Raw genomic sequence first — 21,434 nt, forward strand, 5'->3', positions numbered from 1 at the left:
TTCTGCTGCCTCAACCTCCCTAGTAGCTGGGACTACAGGCACCTGCCACCACACCCAGCTAATTTTTGTATTTTTAGTAGAGATGGAGTTTCACCATGTTGACCAGGCTGGTCTTGAACTTCTGACCTCAGGTGATCCACCTGCCTCAGTTTCCCAAAGTGCTGGGCTTACAGGCGTGAACCACGACACCCAGCCAGTGAGTGAACAGTTTTAACTGTCCTTGTTGTATGATCATTTTTTACTGAATTGTACCTTGACTCAAAAAATCCAAATAACGGAATAGTCATGCGAGGGCTCTGGCATGGAAGTGGGCTTCCTGGGATGCTTGCCAATGAGTTCCTTTTTGAGGACACAGAATCTAAGTGGAAAGATTAAGTGGAGAGGCAGCTCCACCCTCTAAGTCTTATTCCTATGTTCCATTCAAATCTTGCTAGCCCGATTTCTGTGGGGTCTGGGCTTTGGAAATTCTCTTTTTTCATGGATGTCTCAGTGCACCTTGTTAAACCGAGTTTGGACTGTTTTGTGTTCATCAGCTTCCAGCTCTGCTGATTGGTTCCAGTTTCCTTGCTCATGAAAGCCAAGATAATCTGGCATCCACCAGTCAGGCATCCTTAAGTATCTGGCACCAAGGTAAACCTGGAAGCCAGTTAAGAAGTCCCAGTGATCCAGCACACTCACTGTGTGATGAGAGACAGTTGTGGCATTCCAGAAAGAGCACTGGAATAGGAGCAGGAGAACTGGGTTCTTGTCTCATCTTTGCCTCTACTGCATCATGGAAATTTGGGCATTTCTGTGATTTCTCTGAAATTCTCTTTCCTCAGCTATAAAATGGTAGTTTGAACTAGATAGTTTCTCAAGTGTCTTCCAGTTCCGAATTACTGAGTATATGAAAAACTAAAAGAGCTAAGCTTCATTTATGCCTGTTGTTGCAGAAACACAACTTAGCTTTAAAGATATTTACAGTAATTGCCTAAAGTTGCATATACTTCTGATCCTTTTCCACAAAAGTAGTTTGTATAACAACAAAATGAGAAGGGACACGGTCCATATTCCAGAGGAGAGAATTAACCTCTTCTTACCTCAATGTTCCCTGACATTAAGGGGGATAATAATATCTAACTCAGAATTATGGGGAAGACTAAATGAGATAATCCCTGGCACTTAGAATATCCCTGGCACTGGAGAAAAAGGAAGTGTTAAGTGAAAGTTATTATTAATATAAAATTAGAAAGATTAAAATTTGCATGGGCCACAGTGACTCACGTCTGTAATCCCAACACTTTGGGAGGCTGAGATGGGAGGATTGCTTGAGCCCAGGAATTTCAGACCAGCCTTGGCAACATAGCGAAACTCCATCTCTACAAAAATTACAACAATTAGCTGGGTGTGGTGGTGCAGTCTGTGGTCCTAGTTACTCAAGAAGCTGAGAGGTGGGAGGATTGTTTGAACCCAAGAGGTCAAGGCTGCGGTGAGCCATGATCGCACCACTGCCCTCCAGCCTGGGCGACAGAGTGAGACCAAAAAAATTGCCATGGAATTGTAGTAAGGGTTATGCTGAAATAATAAATGTTCAGCAGTTGCTCAGAAGTCAAGATGAGACTAGAATAGAGAATACAGAAACAGACCCATTTATATATACAACCACCTGATTTTTAGCAAAGATGTTACTGCTGTGTAGTGAGAAAAAGATGGTTTTAATCAATAAATGGTACTAGACCAGTTGGATATCCATATGGGGAAAAAATTGGTTTTGACCCCTGCTTTGTACCACACATAAAAATGAATTCCATGTGGCTCATAGATCTGAGTATGAAAGTAACACATTAGCACTTTTAAAGATAACATAAGAAGAATAACCTTATGACCTTGGTGTAGGCAACGATTTTTTAAGTGGAGCACAAAAAGCATAAACTTTAAAGGAAAAGACTGATAAATTAGATTTTATTAAAATGAAGAACATCCGTTCATCAAAAGATATCATTAAGATTGTTGAAAAGGGTGCAGTGGTTCATGCCTGTAATCCCACCACTTTGGAAGGTGTAGGCGGGTGGATTCCTTGAAGTCAGGAGTTCGAGACCAGCCTGGCCAACATGGTAAAAACCTCTTTCTACTAAAAATATAAAAATTAGCCGGGCATGGTCATACACATCTGTAATCCCAGCTACTGGAGAGGCTGCGGCACGGGAATCACTTGACCCGGGACGTAGAGCTTGCAGTGAGCCAAGATTGCACCACTGCACTGTAGCCTGGGCAACTGAGTGAGACTCTGTCTTTAAAAAAAATAATTGTTGAAAAGGCAAGCCACAGAGTGGGAGAAGATATTTGTAATACATGTATCCAGCACATGACTCTTACCAATATATCATATAAAGACTTGAACAGGCACTTCATAAAAGAAGGTTATCTTCATAAAAGAAGGTTTTCTTCAATGGTCAAAAACATGAAAATATCGTAAGTCCAGAGGGAGAATGGAGATGAAAACCACCATAAGATACTAATTATGTTCCCACCACATTAGCTGAAAGTTTTTAAAGCTGAAAATGTTAGTGAGGGTGTGGAGCAATTAGAACTCTCATATACTGCTAGTAGGAGTGTAAGCTGCCACAACTACTTTGGGAAACCATTGTACAATATGTAATAAAGTTGAGTGGATTCATAACTCATGGCCCAGCAGTTTTAGTCTTGAGTATATACCCCATAGAAAGGTGTATATATGTACAGAAACGTTCATGGCACCGTCACTCATAATAGCGAAAAACCAAAAACAATCTAAGTGCCTGATAACAATAAAATTAATAAATTGGGGTATACTCTTACAATGGAATATTATATAGCAACAGAGTGAAGCAAATTCAAAACACACATGATGAATATCAAAAACGCTATGTTGAGCAAAAGAAGCCAGACCAAAAATAGATACGTACCATATGCATATGAATCTAGTTATGTAAAATACAAAGAAAGGTGAAACCGATCAATGATTATAGATTATAGAGGTCAGAAATGTAATTATCTTTGGTGAGTGTGAAGACTGGGAGGAGGCATGAGAAAAGCTTCTAGAATTCTGCATACGATCTATTTCTTGGAACTGGGTGGTGGTAACATAAGTATATTTACTTTGTAAAAATTCACTGAACTGTATGCTTAATGTTTGTATGCTTTATGTATTTCATGCCTTAATAAAAAGTTTTATTTAAAAAAAAAAACTGAAGGAGTACACAAAAAATGGAAACAACCCAAGTGTGTCTGCAGCCAATGAATGGATAATTTAATATGGTATATCCATATAATGGAATATTATTCATTCATAAAAAGAAATGAAGTACATGGTACAACAGAGGTGAACCTTGAAAATAAACTAGGTGAAAGAAGACAAGCATAAAAGGGCACTCATATTCCATTAATATGAGATGTCAGAACAGGTACATCTGTAGAGACCAGAAATAGATTAGTGGTTGCCTGCAGCTGGGAAGGTTGGGAGGCAATAGGGAGTGACTGTAAACACATATGGGCTTTCTTTTTGGGGTGATGAAAACGTTTTAAAATTTATTGTAGTTGTGGTTGCATAACTTTGTGCCTATACTAAAAACCATTCAGTTGCATACTTTGAGTGAACTGTGTGGTATGTTAATGAAATCTCAATAAAGCTGTCATGAAACAAAAAGTTAAGAGATACTGGTAACTGTAATAATGATTAAAACGTTGTTAATCCTAATCAGCCTTAGGAAAAGGCTGCACCACCGTATGATCCTTTGGTATGATAGGTGAGCACATTGTTACTAGAGTCAGACAATGTTCTAATCCTGGCTTTGCCATTTACTGACTGTGTGACTTTGGGCAAATCATTTAACCTCTCTGAGTCTGAATATTCGTCTGTAAAATGTAAATATTAACAGTACCTAACTCATAGAACTTTTGTGAAGATTATTCATTTAATCAAGAAATAGTTGAGTGTATTTATATGCCAGCCACAATAAATAGAACTATTATCATCATCCAGGAGATACTGCATCTGAAGAGTCTTAACTTCATTTTAGTGAGAGAGGCTACAAGTGAACTTGAGGATATGTCATGAGGACAGGACATCTTTCCCCAACTGTACCACAGCCATATCTATTACAAAATACAAAAGTCATGTTCAAGGCCAGGTGGGGTGGCTCACGCCTGTAACCCCAACATTTTGGGAGGCTGAAGTGGGAGGATTGCTTGAGCCCAGGAATTCGAGCTCAGCCTGGGTGACATAGTGAGACCCCGTCTCTACAAAGAATTTAAAAATTAACTGAGTATGATGGTGCATGCCTGAAGTCCCAGCTGCTCAGGAGGCTGAAGTGGAAGGATCACTTGAGCCCGGGGAGGTGGAAGCTGCAGTGGGCCGTGATTGTGCCACTGCACTCCAACTTGGGTGACAGAGCAAGACCCTGTCTCACAAAAAACCCAGGAAATTGAGTTATAACTAACTGATATATGGACAGCTCAGAAATAGAAAGTGACCAGTAGTAAAAAGACTACTTGACAAGGTTTTCATTTCAACAAATATTTATTGTCTCCGTAAAGGAATTACTTTCAGTCATATTGAAAATCATACTATGTCTACTTACTTGTTCTACTTATTAAAATGTTTGTTCTGCAAAATGAATGTATAATCTTTTAAAGTTAAATTGAGAGTGCTTGTAGTCTACAGGTGTTGAAAAAGAAGCAAGTATGAGTTTGTCAAGTACCTGATGCTAAGGGACAAATCTCCATAATGCAGTGGTTAGGAACTCCGGTTTTGGAGTCAGACCTTGATGCAAGTTGTCTGACCTCCCTGGGTCTCAGTTTCTTTATCTGTAGAAAGAGATTAGGCTCATAGCATTGGAAGATTAAATGAATTAATATAATGAAGTGCTTTAAAAAGTAAGCAGTCAATATGCCATTATTATGAGACCACCAGTATGGTGGATTCTCATACCATAAGCATGCATAAATTATGTATATAATTTCTGGTTAACTTTTGTGAAGTCTTGGGGGGTCAGAAATGGTTTCCCTTTCATGCAAAGAAATTAATAAGTGAAATTGAATGATTGGATCCAAAAGGGCTAATTGGGCATGGTGAGAAAATAACAACCCAAATGATATCTCCAGCGTCAGAGAAAAGCCACTAAGGGTTTTTGTCACCGGCATATAAAGCAATGAGCTTTTGCCTTTCAGAATTCTAGGTAAATATGAAAGTTGTTTCAATTTCTGATGTAAGGAATGCTGGGATTGGATTAAGCAGTTAACAGTTAACATTTAGTTTGTAGGCATTTTAATACACATAGTTTTATATTTCTTTAAAACATTGAAAATTATATATCTCTGATATATTTGGCTGTTAGAGACTAGTACTTATATCCTGGGACTTTTTTTTTTTTTTTTGAGACAGAGTTTTGCTCTTTTTGCCCAGGCTGGAGTGCAATGGTGCTATCTCGGCTCACCACAACCTCCACCTCCCGGGTTCAAGCGATTCTCCTGCCTCAGCCTCCTGAGTAGCTGGGATTACAGGCATGCACCACCATGCCCAGCTAATTTTGTGTTTTTAGTAGAGATGGAGTTTCTCTATGTTGGTCAGGCTGGTCTCCAAGTCCTGACCTCAGGTGATCCACTCGCCTCAGCTTCCGAAAGTGCTGGGATTACAGGCGTGAGCCATTGCGCCCAGCCGGGACTTTTTAAAAATAGAAAAATCTACAAATGAATGAAAATATGCTACAATTCTGTTTTCAGACCTAGACCTGGGGGAAACCATTCTGCTGGGATTCTACACGTACATTCCCTGCACAGCCTCAGACATAAAGACTAGGTCCCCATGCTGGCCATACATGCCGAAGGCCATAAAAGAGATGACAACACATGCCATGACCTACTATGTACTGCAGTCACATTTCTGGCATGAAAATAGTTGTTTCCTGTTCAGAAAGAGTATGCCCAGTTCTCTGCTACTTCATTTACTAAGTTCACCTTTATGGAGCTTGCCTGCAAAGTGCTTTAGTCACCAAAATCCACCAGGAGAATTGACCAATAAGCTGGCATCAATTTACTGCCTCCTGCTCAGGCTGGCCAGTAGTGCTGTTTCTTGGTGTGTGCTGGGAAGTCAAGAGGTACACAGGTGGCTAGGGTGGACATAGAGTTTTGTTGATGTGTTTTATTTTAAAAATCCAAGACTCTTTACCGAGTAAAACACTTACGATTCAAAAATTAAAGTTTACATCTAAGCAAAAAGAAAAATTCAAAATCCTGTCACTCGAAACCATTGTTACCTTCTTCTTATATTTTTCTCCAGATATTTTAAAGCAGGGTTTGCATTTTTTATTTTATACTTTTTATCCTTGTTGCTTTTCTCAGCCTTTGAAAACTGAAAACATTACAAATGTGTGTGACAGATAAAGGAACAGTCCTGATATCTGCTGCCTCTTAAGATCATCACTGAGGACATTTTTATTCTGCTCCTTCTTAGCAGTAACCTTCAACTTCTGCCTCTATTGGCTTGTTGTTGTTTTAAAACTTTGAGCTACTTTTACTTAACTGGATTTGTCCTTTTAAAACTTTTTTCTTTTCTTGCCTTCAGCCCTGCCTCCTCTTCTTTTTTTTTATGAAGAATTTTGAACATGCACAAAAGCAGAAGGAAGAGTATAATGAAACCCGTTGTTCCCATCACCTAGCCCCTGCATCCCTCATTCCACAGCCAGTCCTGCTCCATTCCCAACCCACCTGTACCCCAGCCCTTATTACTTTGACCTGTTCACTTTGTAATGATCTTCTAGGTCCTTCACAGTCCCTAGGACTTCACTGTGTTTTGGCTTTGAGGAAGAACCAAGTGCCTGCGCTGCTGCTCTCAAAGCCTCTCTGGAGCCTGCGCTCTGTCCCAGGCTTGACCGGCTGACCTGGGCTTTCCCCACTCATTGCTGAAATGCCTGGAAATTCCCAGACGCTGAGTGCGCCAACCTTGCAAGTTTAGCTCCTCATTCTCTTCCCTGTTAATGAAGAAGGCCATTGCTCAAGTCATTTGGAAGAGGAAAAGTGGAATTTACTACCTGGGTGTTCCTCGTCCGTGCTGTTCATATAAATTTAAACTTAGATTCCTGAGAATTACATTGAACAGGACAAAAATTGCTGTGTGGGCAGTTTTGTTGAGTACTTGCAGATTGATAGAGCCCTAAGTAATAATGAAGGGAAAAGGCTCTTGAAACTGCTTAGTTCCAGAAGATGACCTCACCAGTTAAGGAGTTTGCAACTAAAGGTCCTCATTAACCTCTTGCTGGATGGCAAAGAGGAAAAAGAAGAAAATCCAGGCTCTTCAAATCCTGACCTTTGGGGAGACCTAAGAAGAAGTCATCCTATGCTACCCCCTCCTCATGGTGGGTTTCTGTATTTCATTCAGATTTACTTACCCCAGATGGTTTTTTTCACTTCAACTTCTCTTAAGTTTATAAAATATCCTCAAACCATTACCACGTCATGGCCATGGAGTGCTGCCATGGCTTGCTATACTGGTGGTCAGCTTTTGTGTGAGATTACATAACGAATACCACATGGAGCTGGAAGATGCCAGCGTTTGAGTTGTCCCTCTTACCTAGCAACCCAATCAGTGTTTCTCAGAGGGAATGTGCTTATCCCAAGTAAAAGGTGGAGTTTATTGTGTGGCCACAAGGTGATCCAAGCCCAATTGAGTCTGTCTCCAATATTCAGTAGAATCATGCTGAGGCCAGGGCCCACATCCTAGCTGCGTCAAGCTGCCCTGAGTCAGGTCCCTCATCGCTGGTGCCGTTTGGGCAGCAGAACCTCCCTTTCTCTCAGTCGTCTTGGTTGGATTACCCTTTCTGAGCTTCCAGAATACTGTTTTGTATCTCTGCTGAGGCTCCTGTGTTGGGAAAACTGGCCACAGGATCCAGAGGGGTGACCCAAGCCAGAGCATTGTGTTCCCATCATAGACTGGGTGGAAACCAACCTGAGGGACAGGAAATCCAACATCTGTTCTATCTGTCAGGGTATCCAGCAGGTTGTACTTCTGATTGTGGTCTTCAGGCTCTTTGTTTTTGTTCAGTATGACTGCAGATGGCATTAATAGAGCCATGGTCTGCAGAATGGGTGAGGTGGCAAAGTGAGAAAGTGAGTATGGTACATTCAAGTTACCTTTCCACTTAGCACTCCCTGGTGGCTTCCCATTGCACTTGAAGTAAAGAATGCCTCATCCTGACCCAGCAGGACAGCTCTCCTCAGGGCCCATCCACCTCACTAGCCTCCCTGCTTCCAGTTCTTCTCTGCTTTCCAGCCATCTTTCTATTCCTTAGACACAGCAAGCTTGCCCCCACCCCTCTGCCTTCGCTCTGGCTCTCCTGCCTGGGATACTCTTCCCCCATGTCATCACGTGACGTGGTCTTTTTTTAGACCCACAGGTCTCAATCAGTTTCCTCAGAGAGACCTTTTCATTACTAATGAACTCTAAAATAAGCTCCAGGCATTCGCTGTTTTCTTTTCTCCAAAGTCCTTTTTACTATCTAAGTAATCTTGTCATTTTTTTGTTTGCTTGTTGCCTTTCTCTCCCCACTTGACTGGAAGCTTGACACGAGAAGGGAGCTTGTCAGTTTTCTTGTATGTCTTCAGTGCCTAGAAAAGGACGAGTACGTAGTAGGAGCTTAATAAGTATTCGTTGCGTGACTGATTAAATGAATGAAGATGGTTATTAGGAAGATTATGAGGTAACTGAAAGCCAAACCATGTGGTTGTTTAGCCTGAAGGAGAAAAGTCCCAGGGGGCTATATGCTGGCTGTCTCAGTAATTAAAGCTGGTACTACCCTAAAAGCATCTAGCCCTGCTTCACTCCTTTCTCTTGCTGTCGTCTGAGGAGATAGGCTTATTCTGGGCACTCTTATGAGCCAGAACTGGAGCCAATAAATGGAAACTCTAGGGAGACATATTTTGGCTTTAAAAGAGGGAAAAAAAATCATAATAATTGCTACTTTACCTGAGGACGTAGTGAGCTTCACCAGAACAGCAGTGAGTTTTAAGTCACCTGAGGTATGCAGGCACAGCCTGTGTGCTGTCTTGCAGACCTGGTATGGAAAGGGCTCAGCACCTGAATGGGCAGTTAGGCAGGGTTTACAGTCCTTTCAGCCCAGAGCAGCAGGGGACCTGCCTTATATTTTTTGTTACTTTCTTTTTCTTTCAGTAAATGTCAATCACTGTGGGCCCAGCCCTTTCCCTACCCATCATGCTGATTACAGAGAGTCAGGAGGTAGTTCATGATCTACATGTAGTAAATGGGGGTAGAAGAGTTGAGAAGCTGTAGGAAGACACAGAAGGGGATTGAGCCTGGTCTAGGTCATCAGGGCAGGCCTGCCGGAGGAAGTGACTTTAGGTGGTAGTTTGAAGGACCAGTGAGAGTTGCCAGGAAGAGGAATAGAGATAACCAGGGGGAGCCCCGTGGGTGTGAGCATGGGAGCCCCGTCACAGTGTCTTGGGAGTATAACTGTCATTTAAGAGATAAGGACCAGGAAAGTCAAAACATGCACAGAGCAGACCCCACATGATGAGCATTTGGGTTGGTATCAGCTCCTTGTGAAGTGGTGATAGAGGTTGGTGTGCAGGGGAGGAGTGGGAGACACAAGACCATGGGATGAGAGGGGTGGGAAAAAACCAGGCCAGGCAGACCACGGAAGCCAGGTCTGGGCTGTGTGCTCAGGGAAGCAGAGGCTCTGGAGGGTGTAGATGGTGAGACGACAGGCAGATTTGTGTTTGGAAAGGGCACTGTTTTCACTATGGAAAATGAGTTTGAGAAATGGCAGGGAGAGCAATAGGAGGTTGTTAGATATTTCTTAGAAGAAGTCATGGTGGTCTTGGCCAAGGTGACAGTGGCGGGAAGGAAGACATATGGGCAGATGTGAGAGATGTATGGAAGGTAGAATCAGAATGATTAATCGACACAGGCCTGAGAAAGTCCCAGGTTTCTTTTTGGTTTAGGCAAGCCTGGGTATCACTTTTGGTTTAGTGGAGGTGATCCCACTTCCTGGGACAGGAAACACAGGGAGAGAAATGGTTTTGCTGACAGTAGGGGCTTATGGAGGTATGAGTGTGATGTGACTGTGGGACAGCTGAGTGACAATTCTCAGTAGACTTTTTATACATCAATCTGGAGCTCAGAGAAGTCTAAGCTGGTGATATACAATTAGAAGACCAAAGCACAGAAATGAGGTTTGAATCCCTGGAAGTAGGTGAGACAATCCAGAGAGAAGGGGTGGAATTAGAAGAGAAGGCAGCCTGGGGCAGAGCACAGAGGCTGGGCACACCACACGCAAAGGACATGGAGAGGCAAAGAAACTTGAAGAGGAGCAAACATGGAGCTTAGACACCCAGAGTGGGGCCCAGAGCCAAGGAGGAGTGTCTCAAGGTGTGGGGGTGGGGAGGGCGCAGAATCACCAGGTTTCAGATGCTGCTATAAGGTCAGGCCTACAAAGGTTTGGATTTAGTGCACAGAGGTTACACGTGACCTGGACAAAGTTATTTTTTGCTGATGAAGTATATTAAAAGGCTTTCCAGGCGTCACATGTGCCTTAGTCCATTCAGGCTGCTGTAACAAAATACTGTAGACTAGGTGGCATAAAGAACTAAAACAACGGATTTATTCCTCATAGTCCTTGAGGCTGAGAAGTCCAAGATCAAGATGCTGGCAGATCCAGGGTCTGGTGAGGGCCTACTTCCTGGTTCATAGAGCAGCACCTTCTCGTTGCGTCCTTCCATGGTAGAAAGAATGAGAGAGCTCTCTGGGGTCCCTTTTATAAGGCACTAATCCTATTTGTGAGGGATCTACCTCTGTGGCCTAATCACCTCCCAGAGGTCCACCTCCTGATGCCATCACATTGGGGATTAAATTTCAACATGTGAATTGGCAGTGGGTGGGGAGACTGGGGGGAACAAATATCTATCACAACACATAATATTACTTTATGCAAGGCCTGTCCTTCTGATGTCAAGAAGAGCCTCTGTCACCACTGTAACCACTGTCCAGTCTCAGCAGTGGGTAAAAGTGAATGAAGTGACCCAAGTCTGGAAGGCCCTTATCTCACTGCTGGTAAGGGAAGGCCCCACCTGTAGTAGGTGGCCACCCTGGTCCTGCTCATTCCTGGCGCAGGCCTCTTGAGTCGTTCAGACAGTCTCTGCACTACCAGCTAAAAATGACTGTAAGCTAGAAATGTAGAAGGGAGTGGTTTAAAGAGCTTATTCATATAATTAAATAGAACTGGAGTTAATGGCTTAGTGGTTGTTCTATAGTCAGGCCCTGCTACAAGTGGTTAAGGAGACTGACAGTGGAAACCAAAAGAGCCTGCAGGGACAGGAGTGTGGCTGTGAACATGGCTGGGAAGAGTCTCTGCCAGGACTTTTGAATCCAAAGCTGAGAATGTGGCTTCCATGGAGTTATGAGAGATAAGGAGAGATTTTGAGCTGTGGCCCACTGAGATGAAAAATTGGGTTGTATCATCTTGTCTTGGAGTTGCAGTGACAGCGTATGGCGAGGGGTAATAAAAGGAGCAAAGGATCTGGACCCAACCTGGTTTTGAATCTGGGATTTCTCACTTTTTAGCTAGGTAACTAGAAAAGTGACTGAGAAGCTCTCTACATCTCAGATAATTCATCTGTGCAAAACGATTTGCATAGCTGTAGTCAAAGTTAGCTTGTGTGTGGAGCCCCTAGCACAGAGGAGACATTTAATAAATAATCACTCCTGCTATCTTTATTATCATTATTATTATTATTATTATTATTATTTTTTTTTTTTTGAGACAGTCTCACTCTGTTGCTCAGGGTGGAGTGCAGTGGTGCGATCTTGGCTCACTGCAACCTCCCCCTCCTGGGTTTGAGTGATTCTCCTGCCTCAGCCTCTCAAGTAGCTGGGACTACAGGCATGTGCTACCATGCTTGGCTAATTTTTGTATTTTTTTAGTAGAGATGGGGTTTCACCATGTTGGCCAGGCTGGTCTTGAACTCCTGACTTCAGGTGATTCACCCACCTCAGCCTCCTGAAGTGCTGGGATTACAGGTCTTTATTATTTTTATGATCATCATTGTCCATGTTACATTTATGTAGTTGTTATGGATCACAAAACACTTTCGGATGTTCTCACTGATTGCAGTTCAGCTTACTCCCATACACTTGAGTCATGACACGTGTGTATCTGCGAGCCTCATTAGACTGGGAGCTCCTTCAGTGGAGGGGTCCCCACTCACGGATGTCTAGTGCAGGCATAAACTAGAGGATCCATGTGAGGAAGCACTTCCCCTACCAGAGCTCTTCAGAAAAGACAGCAGGTGGCTTCAAGATGTCAGCTTCCCACCCTTGCGAATATAGCAGGGGCCACCTGGCAGGGACACTGTGGGGAAGTGGCTGCACTGGTTGGAAGGCTGGCTTCAAAGAGATCGTTTCTCAATCCCGCTTTATAATCTATTAGTGTTTTAATTGGATGAAGCAGTTCTGATGTCCTGTCAAGTTCATTCAAAGGAGTGTTTATACTCATCTAAGTTTGTGGACCCTGGGCAAAGTGAGCCAGACATGGCTGCCCCGGGGATCCTTCCTCTCTCTGCTCTAACTGCTCGTTAAACACACAGACTCAGCCCTGGCAGATGAAAGTTTTAAATTTAAAAATATTTTAAAAGAATGCTTTTATATGAAAGACAGTATCTTTTAAAATATCAAATTTGTCTTAAACATTTTGGCAGCATATGCCATGTAACTTTTGGATTTATGTTTTCTCTTTCATAGAATAAAAAGTTCAGTGCCACCACCTCAAGAGTTCTGCAAGTTCACATTATGTAAACATATATAATAAAATATTTACTTAGGGTTTCCATAAAAAAGATCCAAAGCAGAGAATAAGAGGGCTTCTCTTTGCTGGTTTCAGAGGCTCTGCTGGGAATTCTGAGTGAAATTTAAGCCTCTTGAATATGTTTTGATTGGCTTTCTTCGTATTTTATCTCCTGTAATGAACTCTTTGTCAGTTTGTCAATTTTGACTAAGGACAGAAAGTTCATGTGTAGTAACACAGAGACTGAATTTAAAATTATGGTTTATATCATGATGTAATAATCCTCTCTCTTGTCCTTTAGTCAATATTTACCTGGTAGGCCAATATATTATAATGCTGACTTCAAAAGAAGACTCTTTATTTTACCTTCCCTAAGTGTTGGTTTTAGATACTTGAAATATCAAAACTGGAAGTTGAGCCGTCTGAGACTCTTGGCTGAATTCATGTAAAGTTCAGTTCCTCGATCGCAGGGCAGGTTTCACTGCTCCCAGTGACCCAGCGACACAGCTGCGTGCCTGTCAGAATGAGGCAGCTAAGCCTGGAGTCATGCTGGTTCCTCTCAGCTTTCCAGACAGCCCTCTCCTCTGTGGGAAACAGATCTGTTATGTTACCCCATAGCAGCCAGGATCGCTTAAGTGTACTTAAGTATTCCTTTATGTATTACAGCTACAGGATTGGGCGGAAAAACCTGAAGAATGCCCTGTAGGAAGGTGGTCTCTGAGTGTCACACCAGATGAAGAATAAGGAATTTTAAATTCTTTTCTTTGCTTGAACCCCTTTTCTCAAGCACCCCATGTTTGAGCATTTTTCCATTTTAAAAACTGAGGGAAGAATTATCCCCCAGTGAAGGAGTAGGAGGATGATAAGTAGCTATACAGTTTGCAGATAAAATGTGTGATACCTTAGTACTCATCGTTCAGGTCACCAAAGAAGCAAATGGTATTGCGTTAATAAGTTCTTCTGAGCCAACCTGGGTGTGAGTCAGGACTCTGTCAGTGATTCATAATGGAAAGGGAATTGATTCACTCTTTAACTGCCAAGTCCGCAGGTAGACTAGTTTCAGGCTCAGCTGGATCCTGAAGTTCAAATGAGGTCATAATTCTTCTTTTCTTTCTTAGACTATTATTTTCTATATTGGCATGGTTATGTAGCATAGATGTTTCCTGGCAGCTCCAGGTTTATGTGGTCCTTAGTGCCTGGGATCCCAGGAGAGAGACCCTCTTTCCTAGAGTTCATATCATTTATCAAGTGTATTGTTCAACTTAAGCAAATTCAACACTATGCTTGTATCTTCCATGTGTTTCTCTCTGCCCATTGTGTATCTTTAAACTGTATATTTATTTTATTTTTTCGACACAGAGCCTTGCTCTGTTGCCCAGGCTGGAGTGCAGTGGCACGATCTCAGCTCATTGCAACCTCAGCCTCTAAAGTTCAAGCAATTCTCCTGCCTCAGCCCCCTGAGTAGAGGGGACTACAGGTGTGTGCCACCACACTTGGCTAATTTTTGTATTTTTAGTAGAGGCAGGGTTTTGCCACGTTGGCCAGGCTGGTCACAAATTTCCTGGCCTCAAGTGATACGCCAGCCTTGACCTCCCAAAGTGCTGCGATTACAGGCATGAGCCACCATGCCCAGCCTATATACTTATTTTACATGTATACTCTTTTTTGTAATCTGTTCATTTTGTACATTTTCATACACACATACATGTATACGTAAGTATGTACATAGGTATATACTTTTGTATGTGTATGTATATTTTTATTTTCACATACGCTATATTTGATAGATGATTTACAGTATGTTCAAGAATAAATCTTAAGTTTATAACCTAACTACCCTCCCTCATTTAAGGTACAGTTCTAACAGCCTTGGTCATCTGACCAACTCTCTAGTAAACCTGATAGGGAGGGCAGGGCCTGTTAAAAGACAGCTCCACTAGGAAGGGAAGAAGCAGTTCTAAAAGGAAAAAGAAAGTGGGTCCTTTACCAGAGGGAAAAGATAAACTGACTATTGATTCATTCATTCAGCAAGTACTTCCTGAGAACCTATTATGTGCCAGGCACTCTTCCAGGCCCTGGGCGTACAACAGTAAACATTACACAAAAGACCTTACTTTTTGTGTAAGGGAGCTTACATAGTAGGGAGAGAGATAACAAACACACAAGCCGATAGAGATATGCTGTGATATCTGGTAGTGCTGAGAGCTCTGAAGAAAGACTGCGGTAAGCAGCAACAGGTGTGGAGTAGTTGCTTTACAGTGCAGGTGGAGGAAATGGGGTTGGGGGGTGGTGGGGAGTTGGAAGAGGCAGACAGGTGGAGGAAACAGGGGGAGGGGGGCAGAGGAATCTCTTCTTGTTTTGGGATTCTCTTTCAGTTGACCCAAATAAAGTAAGGAAGATTTTGATAGGCAGATCCTATTAAGACTATCCCAAGCATAGGGAAAAGTATGAGTCAAGCCAACGTCTAAATGTCTTGAGGGAAGATCTGTTCAGGGAGTGGAAAGAAGTTTCCCATGACAGCTGCATACAGAACATATGAAGGATGGGGCTGAGGTTGCTTGGGGTGTGACCCTGCAAGGACATAAATAACAAGCTAAAGTACCTTTCCCAGACCCACATTTAGAAAGATCACAGCAAAGTGTGGAGGGCCAGGTGAGGGGGCACAGATACAAGGTAGGGCAGCCAGGTGTGGGCTGAATAGGGCAGTGGCCAGAGGGAATGGGAAGGAAGGGCAGAGCTTTCAAGAGGTTGCTTCTGCAAGATTTGGGGATTAATTCACTTCTAGTGACCTAAAAGGATTTGTTCATCACCCAGAATGAGCCATATCTTCTTATGTTTACTCAAAGATAAGAAGCCTTTAGAAATGGGAAACATCTTGGGAAAGTGGTTAATCTTGTTTATTCACAAGACAATTTCATCATCTTTTGCTATACAATGAGGAAGGCAACAGTAGTGCAGGTCACAGGGGGAGGTGGCCAAGGAAGGAAGAAAGCAAGACTGGACCTACATTGCAGGTCCTGTGGCCTCTGGGAGTGACATACATTCTAGGAAAGGACTTCTGGGAGGGAATGCTGTGGCCTTCCATGCCAGCCTGATAGTCCTTCTCGTGCATTTACAGGCAACTTCGAAGTGGGAGTTCACATTGCCGACGTGAGTTACTTTGTTCCAGAGGGATCCGACCTGGATAAAGTGGCTGCTGAGAGGGCCACAAGTGTCTACTTGGTTCAAAAGGTAAAAATCCATCTCCAGTTTCTTTTTTCTTGCTTTGTTTATTTGTTTCCCTGGAAAAGTGTGTGCTCGCTGTTATGACGTTCTCCGGAAAGAGAAGCCAAAGAAAGACACAGGTGTTCATCCGAGGCCTCACCCCGGAGTGGCCCTGCTATATAAGTAACTGACAGATACTCAACTTCAGAAAGAAAGGAGGAAAATACCTGCTTTCAAACGATTCTTCTAAAGCAGGGCTTGGCAAACTCAGCCGACACCAGCCACTAGTTTTTGTAAGGTTTTATTGGAACTCAGGCACATGCGTTTGTTCATGTATTGTGGCTGCTTTCATACTACTTCAGCAGAGTGGCATGACGATTTCCTGTTACTATAGGCCCTTTAAGGAAATGTTTTCAACCCCTGTTCTAAAAGGTGGGAGCCAGTCTGGTCCTGACCTGCCCATTACAAGATAGCCATAGGAGTCTCTGAGATGGAAAAGCGAAGGGAGATGAGGAGGAGTCTGAGCTTTTCCCTCTCGTCCTGACTACACCACTCTTGGTTAGTTGCTAAGTGTCTACAGAACTCCCTAGACTCATCTGTGAAATGCAGGGATTGGACAGATACATCTCAAAACATCCCTTCTATTCTATGTACCTGTACCTGGCACATTCAATGGTAACCATGAGAATCCATTCCTTTAACAAGTATATATTGAGCACCAATTATCTGGTGGACACTGCAGTAGGCCTCAGAGACAGGGGTTAATGAGACCAAGCATGAGTAAGTTCTGCCTTCCACACTGTGGTTCATGAATTCTGCCAGGTTTCTTTCTCTTCTTTTCCCTCCTCTGATCCTCTGCTCATTTGCTCATCTTCCTTCTTTGGCCATATCTGGACTTCCACTTCCTTTCTAGCTTTTTAAAATTTGGCAGTCCAATTTGGGATTCTACCTATACTAGCTTGAGGCTACCTGCCTCGCAAACCCACGCACTAGGACATGATTCTGGTATTTGCTCATTGACTGCCCTAAGGTCAGAGGAGTATCCCCATCGTCCACCCTAGAATGCACCACCATAAGTGCATTCTGGAATTTCTGGGCTCCACTTCCAGCAAAGTGCCTACTTAATGTCCACAAAGGTACTGGCACTTCTGGAGGAAAAGCTATCCAGGAACACCCAAAAGTTTCTAAGATTTCTGGTATTTACCAAGTGTTACTGAGAGTTCATCTCATGTTTTCAACTTGTCCACTCTGAAAACTAACCTCTCAAAAGGGAAGAGACTAGTCTAGGCTTTGAATGCAGCCATATCCTCTAGGGGCTGAAGATCCTGTTGCCTGTGGCCCAAGCTTAGTTCCCCCAATGTAGCTGAGCTGAGCTTTTGACAGTGATGTCTTCCACCCCATGGTAGAAGTCACCCTGTCTGAGACCCTTTGTTTCTGCTACAAAGGGAGCTAGCCTAGATGGGCTGTCTTGTCCCAAAGGAAAGCCAGAGCTGTTATCTGCCATAGCCGCCTTCAGTAAGGGGAGGTCCTACCTAGGAAGACCTGGTACCTCCTCTCCCCTGCCCCAGGATAGTACTCTCTGTATTACTGAAACCTAGAGTGTTTGAGCAAAACCCTAGCTCCACCTGCTCCAGGAGAATTGGACAGCCGGTTTCTTCAGAAGTACAGCTTTGCCTGCCATTCACATTAGGTGATCAGAACCACCATGTACATGTTTTCCGCCATCCCATAAATGAGAATAGTGAATGGAGAGGAAGACAGAGTTGATCAGAGCCAGGAAATTCTGAGTCAGAAGCTGTGTGATCATCAAAACCCCGTTCCAGGCAACGGTGTCATGGGCAATAGGTAATCTCTATGCACAGTGATGCCTGAAAGACCCAGGTCTTTCAGGTCACCTTCAGTGACCAATTAGTGAGGATAGCTAGCTGTGTCCTCATCTGAGCAGGGGGAATTCCGTACCAGACTTTGCTTGTGTCAAACATACTGTGTCCCTACCTGACCTCTGTGGCTGGCCTAAGCCTCAATGCAGTGTTTAAGAACTTCCCTTTGACTCCCGGCCCCTCACAATGTCTGTGACACCTGTGTCCAAGCTCTGGGCAGGTATAGGCAGCTTAAGAGAATGCAGCACAAACTTCTGACCTGCAAGTATCTCTTAAGCACACAGGGCTTCCTCCCTGACCCCCAAGCACCAGCTGCTGCGCTCTCCTTTTATAACCAGGAATTACTTTTCAAAATCAGAAAATGAAAAAATCAAATTGGGTTAAGTAATTAAGCGTGTTTCCTTTTCTGTTTCCTTTGGTTTTGTGTTTGTCACAGTTCTAGAATTTCTCTGTGGGACTACAGAGTTGGGGCTCTGTTGCTGAGTTGTGAAAGCGGGGAGCTGGGTGGAGGAAGGGCCCGCATGCGTCTGCTGCCCAGCACTGCCTCTAGCTTGGCAGGCACAAGTGGCGCCGGCCCGCAACCTTGGACAGCAGCAGCTGTGTGCTCTGATTCCTTTGAACCGCTGCTCTGACCTTTCTTCCTACTCGGTTTTGTTTCTTAAAGGACTGTGTCCAGGAACTTTTCTGCTGTTTTCACTTTACTTTGCCTATAAAGGTCTTCCGAAAAGCTGGATGAGCTGCGTTTCCGCTCTCCAGATTCTCAGCTTTCTCACTTGGCACAATCATTTCTCCCAGCTTCATCACACAGGGAAGAGGGGCTGGGGTTCCAGTTGGTTTCCCATCTATAGGGCATGTGGCACTGATTTCATTCAGATCTGTAAGTGACTGATGCCAGAATTGCAATCTTAGCTCATTATCTAAACTGTAATTGGGGGATTAACCTGTGGAATAGGACAGTATACAGCGTAACAGGTCTTGGGTCCAAATACCATCTCACTGACTTTTTAAATGAAATTCTTTTTGTTGAGATTTTGCTCACAGTAATAAGTATTTGGTTATTCTTGTTAACAATAGGATATACTCAGGACAAAAGATAAATTTAAATAGTGTCCATTTAAATATCAGGAAAAACCTTTTTGACAGAAGATGGTTCCATTAGGGCAGGGGACAGCTGCCCACCTGAACTTTGGCCTGTCCTTCTCAGAAGGACACAACATTCGCTCAGTTAATGCCTCTCAACTGGCTTCTCTGGGAGATAAATATATTGTAATCACAAAGTTTATGGTAATTTTAGAAAATAAGCGAATTAAGCTTTAAAAGTAAAAGAAAACCTAAAGAGTTGAAACCTAAACCTAAATTTTCTGCCTACTGGCCCAAGCATTCATGTTATTTTAGGTGTGAAACAGCTCAAGTGAAAGTTCGCCCATAAATCTCTACGATATTTTATTGGTACTGCTTTATAATAGAGATCAAAGATTGGGATTGGAAGCCTGTCTTAATGTAGAGTCCAAAGAGTTTTAAGATGTTTCTTTCTGACACCAGCAGGTTGTCAGATTGTTGATGTTTTGTTAATGTCAAACTGTGTAGCAAAGAGTTGATCAAATTCTGAATTCATGGAAGTGTTGATATGGAAAAGAAAACTCTTTAAACAAAGATGTTGGCTGGCAAGTGAATTAATCTATTTCCTTTAAGTTATTTCAGTGTGTAAGTGGGGAGCTAGCTGAGAGTACCTTGTTGTTAAAACCTCGAAGTCCTCAGAGAAAAGGGGTAAAAGTCACCAATTCTTAGACTGCAGATATGGGCTGAGATGGCCAATGGGTTATCGCACTGAAGGCCTGAGCGGGTGTGGGTGGGGAGCCAGCAAAGGCCTGGGCTGAAAGGGGCAGAAGAGGCCCTGCAACCCCTCCAGGTGGTGGAGAAGCCCCTATGACTTGGCTTGTGGGCATCTGGCTCGCATGTCACTGCTAGTCCTTCCTGCTCCTCCTTGCCTGAATGATTGATTCTTCCCTTCTGTGGCCCTTTGTGTTGGTCACAGGGCTGTCCTGGCTAACCTGCTGCTGAACTTGGCCAGCCTGCCCGCTGTGGCTTTAGCAGATGTTTCTGCTCTCTGAGACTAATATAAGATTTTATAGTCTTGTTGGTACCCCCACCCAGCTGCCTTGGGCAGTAGTGTATTTACCCAAATGATCAATTTCTCTCTACTCTCTCAAGACCTGGTCCAGAATGCTTAGAAAGTCAGTGTCCTATCATCACTGTCCCTTTTCTCCATGGCCAGCTCTTAAGCTCTGCCCTGACTCAACTTTGGTCCTGGCCCCAAAGCATGCTTAAGAGGGCTTAGCATCCTTCAAGCCCCGTTTCCTTTTCTGCTGCCTGAAGTCCTTATCAGTCTTCATCCCCTTGGTATTTGTTGAGTACCAGCTGTGTGTCATGTTCCAGGGATGTAAAGATGAGACAGATTCTGGTCTTGCCCTGAGGAAGCAGAGGAGGTGGACAGGTAGCAAACACTTGCAATGCATCAGGCTACCTTCAGGTACAGAAGTGCCCCAAAGGTGAGGAGGTGTTAGAGAAGAGAGAGAGGTTGTATCTGCCTGGGCTGGTGGTGGGAGAGGAGCTTCTGCAAGGGCCAAGAAGACTTCACAAAGCAATTGTGTTTTGAACAGTGTTTCACATTTTGAGTAGAAAATTTCTAGATAAAAAATGGGCAGAGAGGGCATTCCAGGCAGAGGCTAGAAAAAGCATAGAATGTTCAAGGAGCAGAATGCAGTTTGGAATTGTTGGGGTGTGTGTTATAGAGAGAGCCATGGATGAGGTTACAAAGAGAGGCCTGGAGTGGTAGCCAAAGGAGCTCGGATTTTGAGGGCAAGTAGAGAAGTGATACGATCTCCTTCGACCAAAATAGAAAATCACCTTAGCAACTGTGTGGTTGAAGGATAGCAAGGCCAGAGACAGGAAAATTGTCATCAGTACCAGGGCCATTCCCCCCAATCACATCCTCTCGAGACTCTGAGTGAGTACCCCAACACAGAGATCTTTGCTCACAAAATCTTATGAGAGTTTACCGATATGGTGATGTCCAACTGGACCCCAGGAGAACTAGAACAATGGATGTCTTTAGCCTAGTGCCAAATGGACATTCTGAACAAGCAGCATTTCATTTACTACATATTACAATTTCTTCCCAATTCTGGCAATACATATCACACAAGAAGAAGTAGGGAGAAGCAAAGGGCAGGGAAAATGGAGAAGTTAGCTTCCCACTGTTATCTTTGCTGTCCCCTTGGAGACAGGGTTCTTCTCCTGCTTCCCCGTGGGGAACTCTTGGCCACCTGTGACCTTAGCCACTGAACATTGAGGGTCCAGGCTTTTCCAAAAACTCCTTGGCCCCATCGAACCCTCTAGGCCCTCCTTCATCCACAGGACATGCAAAAGTCCATTTACTAAATTCAGCTCCTTAACTATTGGGAAGGTAAAGCAGTGTGTCCTAATATAAATGGAATTGCAGATTATCATTGAGTGGAGATTAGTAAGAAGATGCAAAAGT

General features: G+C 43.4%; 1 protein-coding gene across 1 annotated transcript in view; it reads left to right on the forward strand.

Moving 5' to 3' along the window:
* Positions 1 to 21,434, forward strand: part of LOC105518845 (DIS3-like exonuclease 2) — a 405,890-nt gene that overhangs the window by 278,908 nt on the left and 105,548 nt on the right. The window contains exon 11 of the mRNA XM_011952002.1: positions 15,928 to 16,040. Coding sequence (XP_011807392.1) covers positions 15,928 to 16,040 — 113 coding nt within the window. The remainder of the gene's footprint in view (positions 1 to 15,927; positions 16,041 to 21,434) is intronic.

This window comes from Colobus angolensis, unplaced genomic scaffold, assembly GCF_000951035.1.
Source record: "Colobus angolensis palliatus isolate OR3802 unplaced genomic scaffold, Cang.pa_1.0 Scaffold33, whole genome shotgun sequence".
Classification (NCBI taxonomy): Eukaryota; Metazoa; Chordata; class Mammalia; order Primates; family Cercopithecidae; genus Colobus; species Colobus angolensis.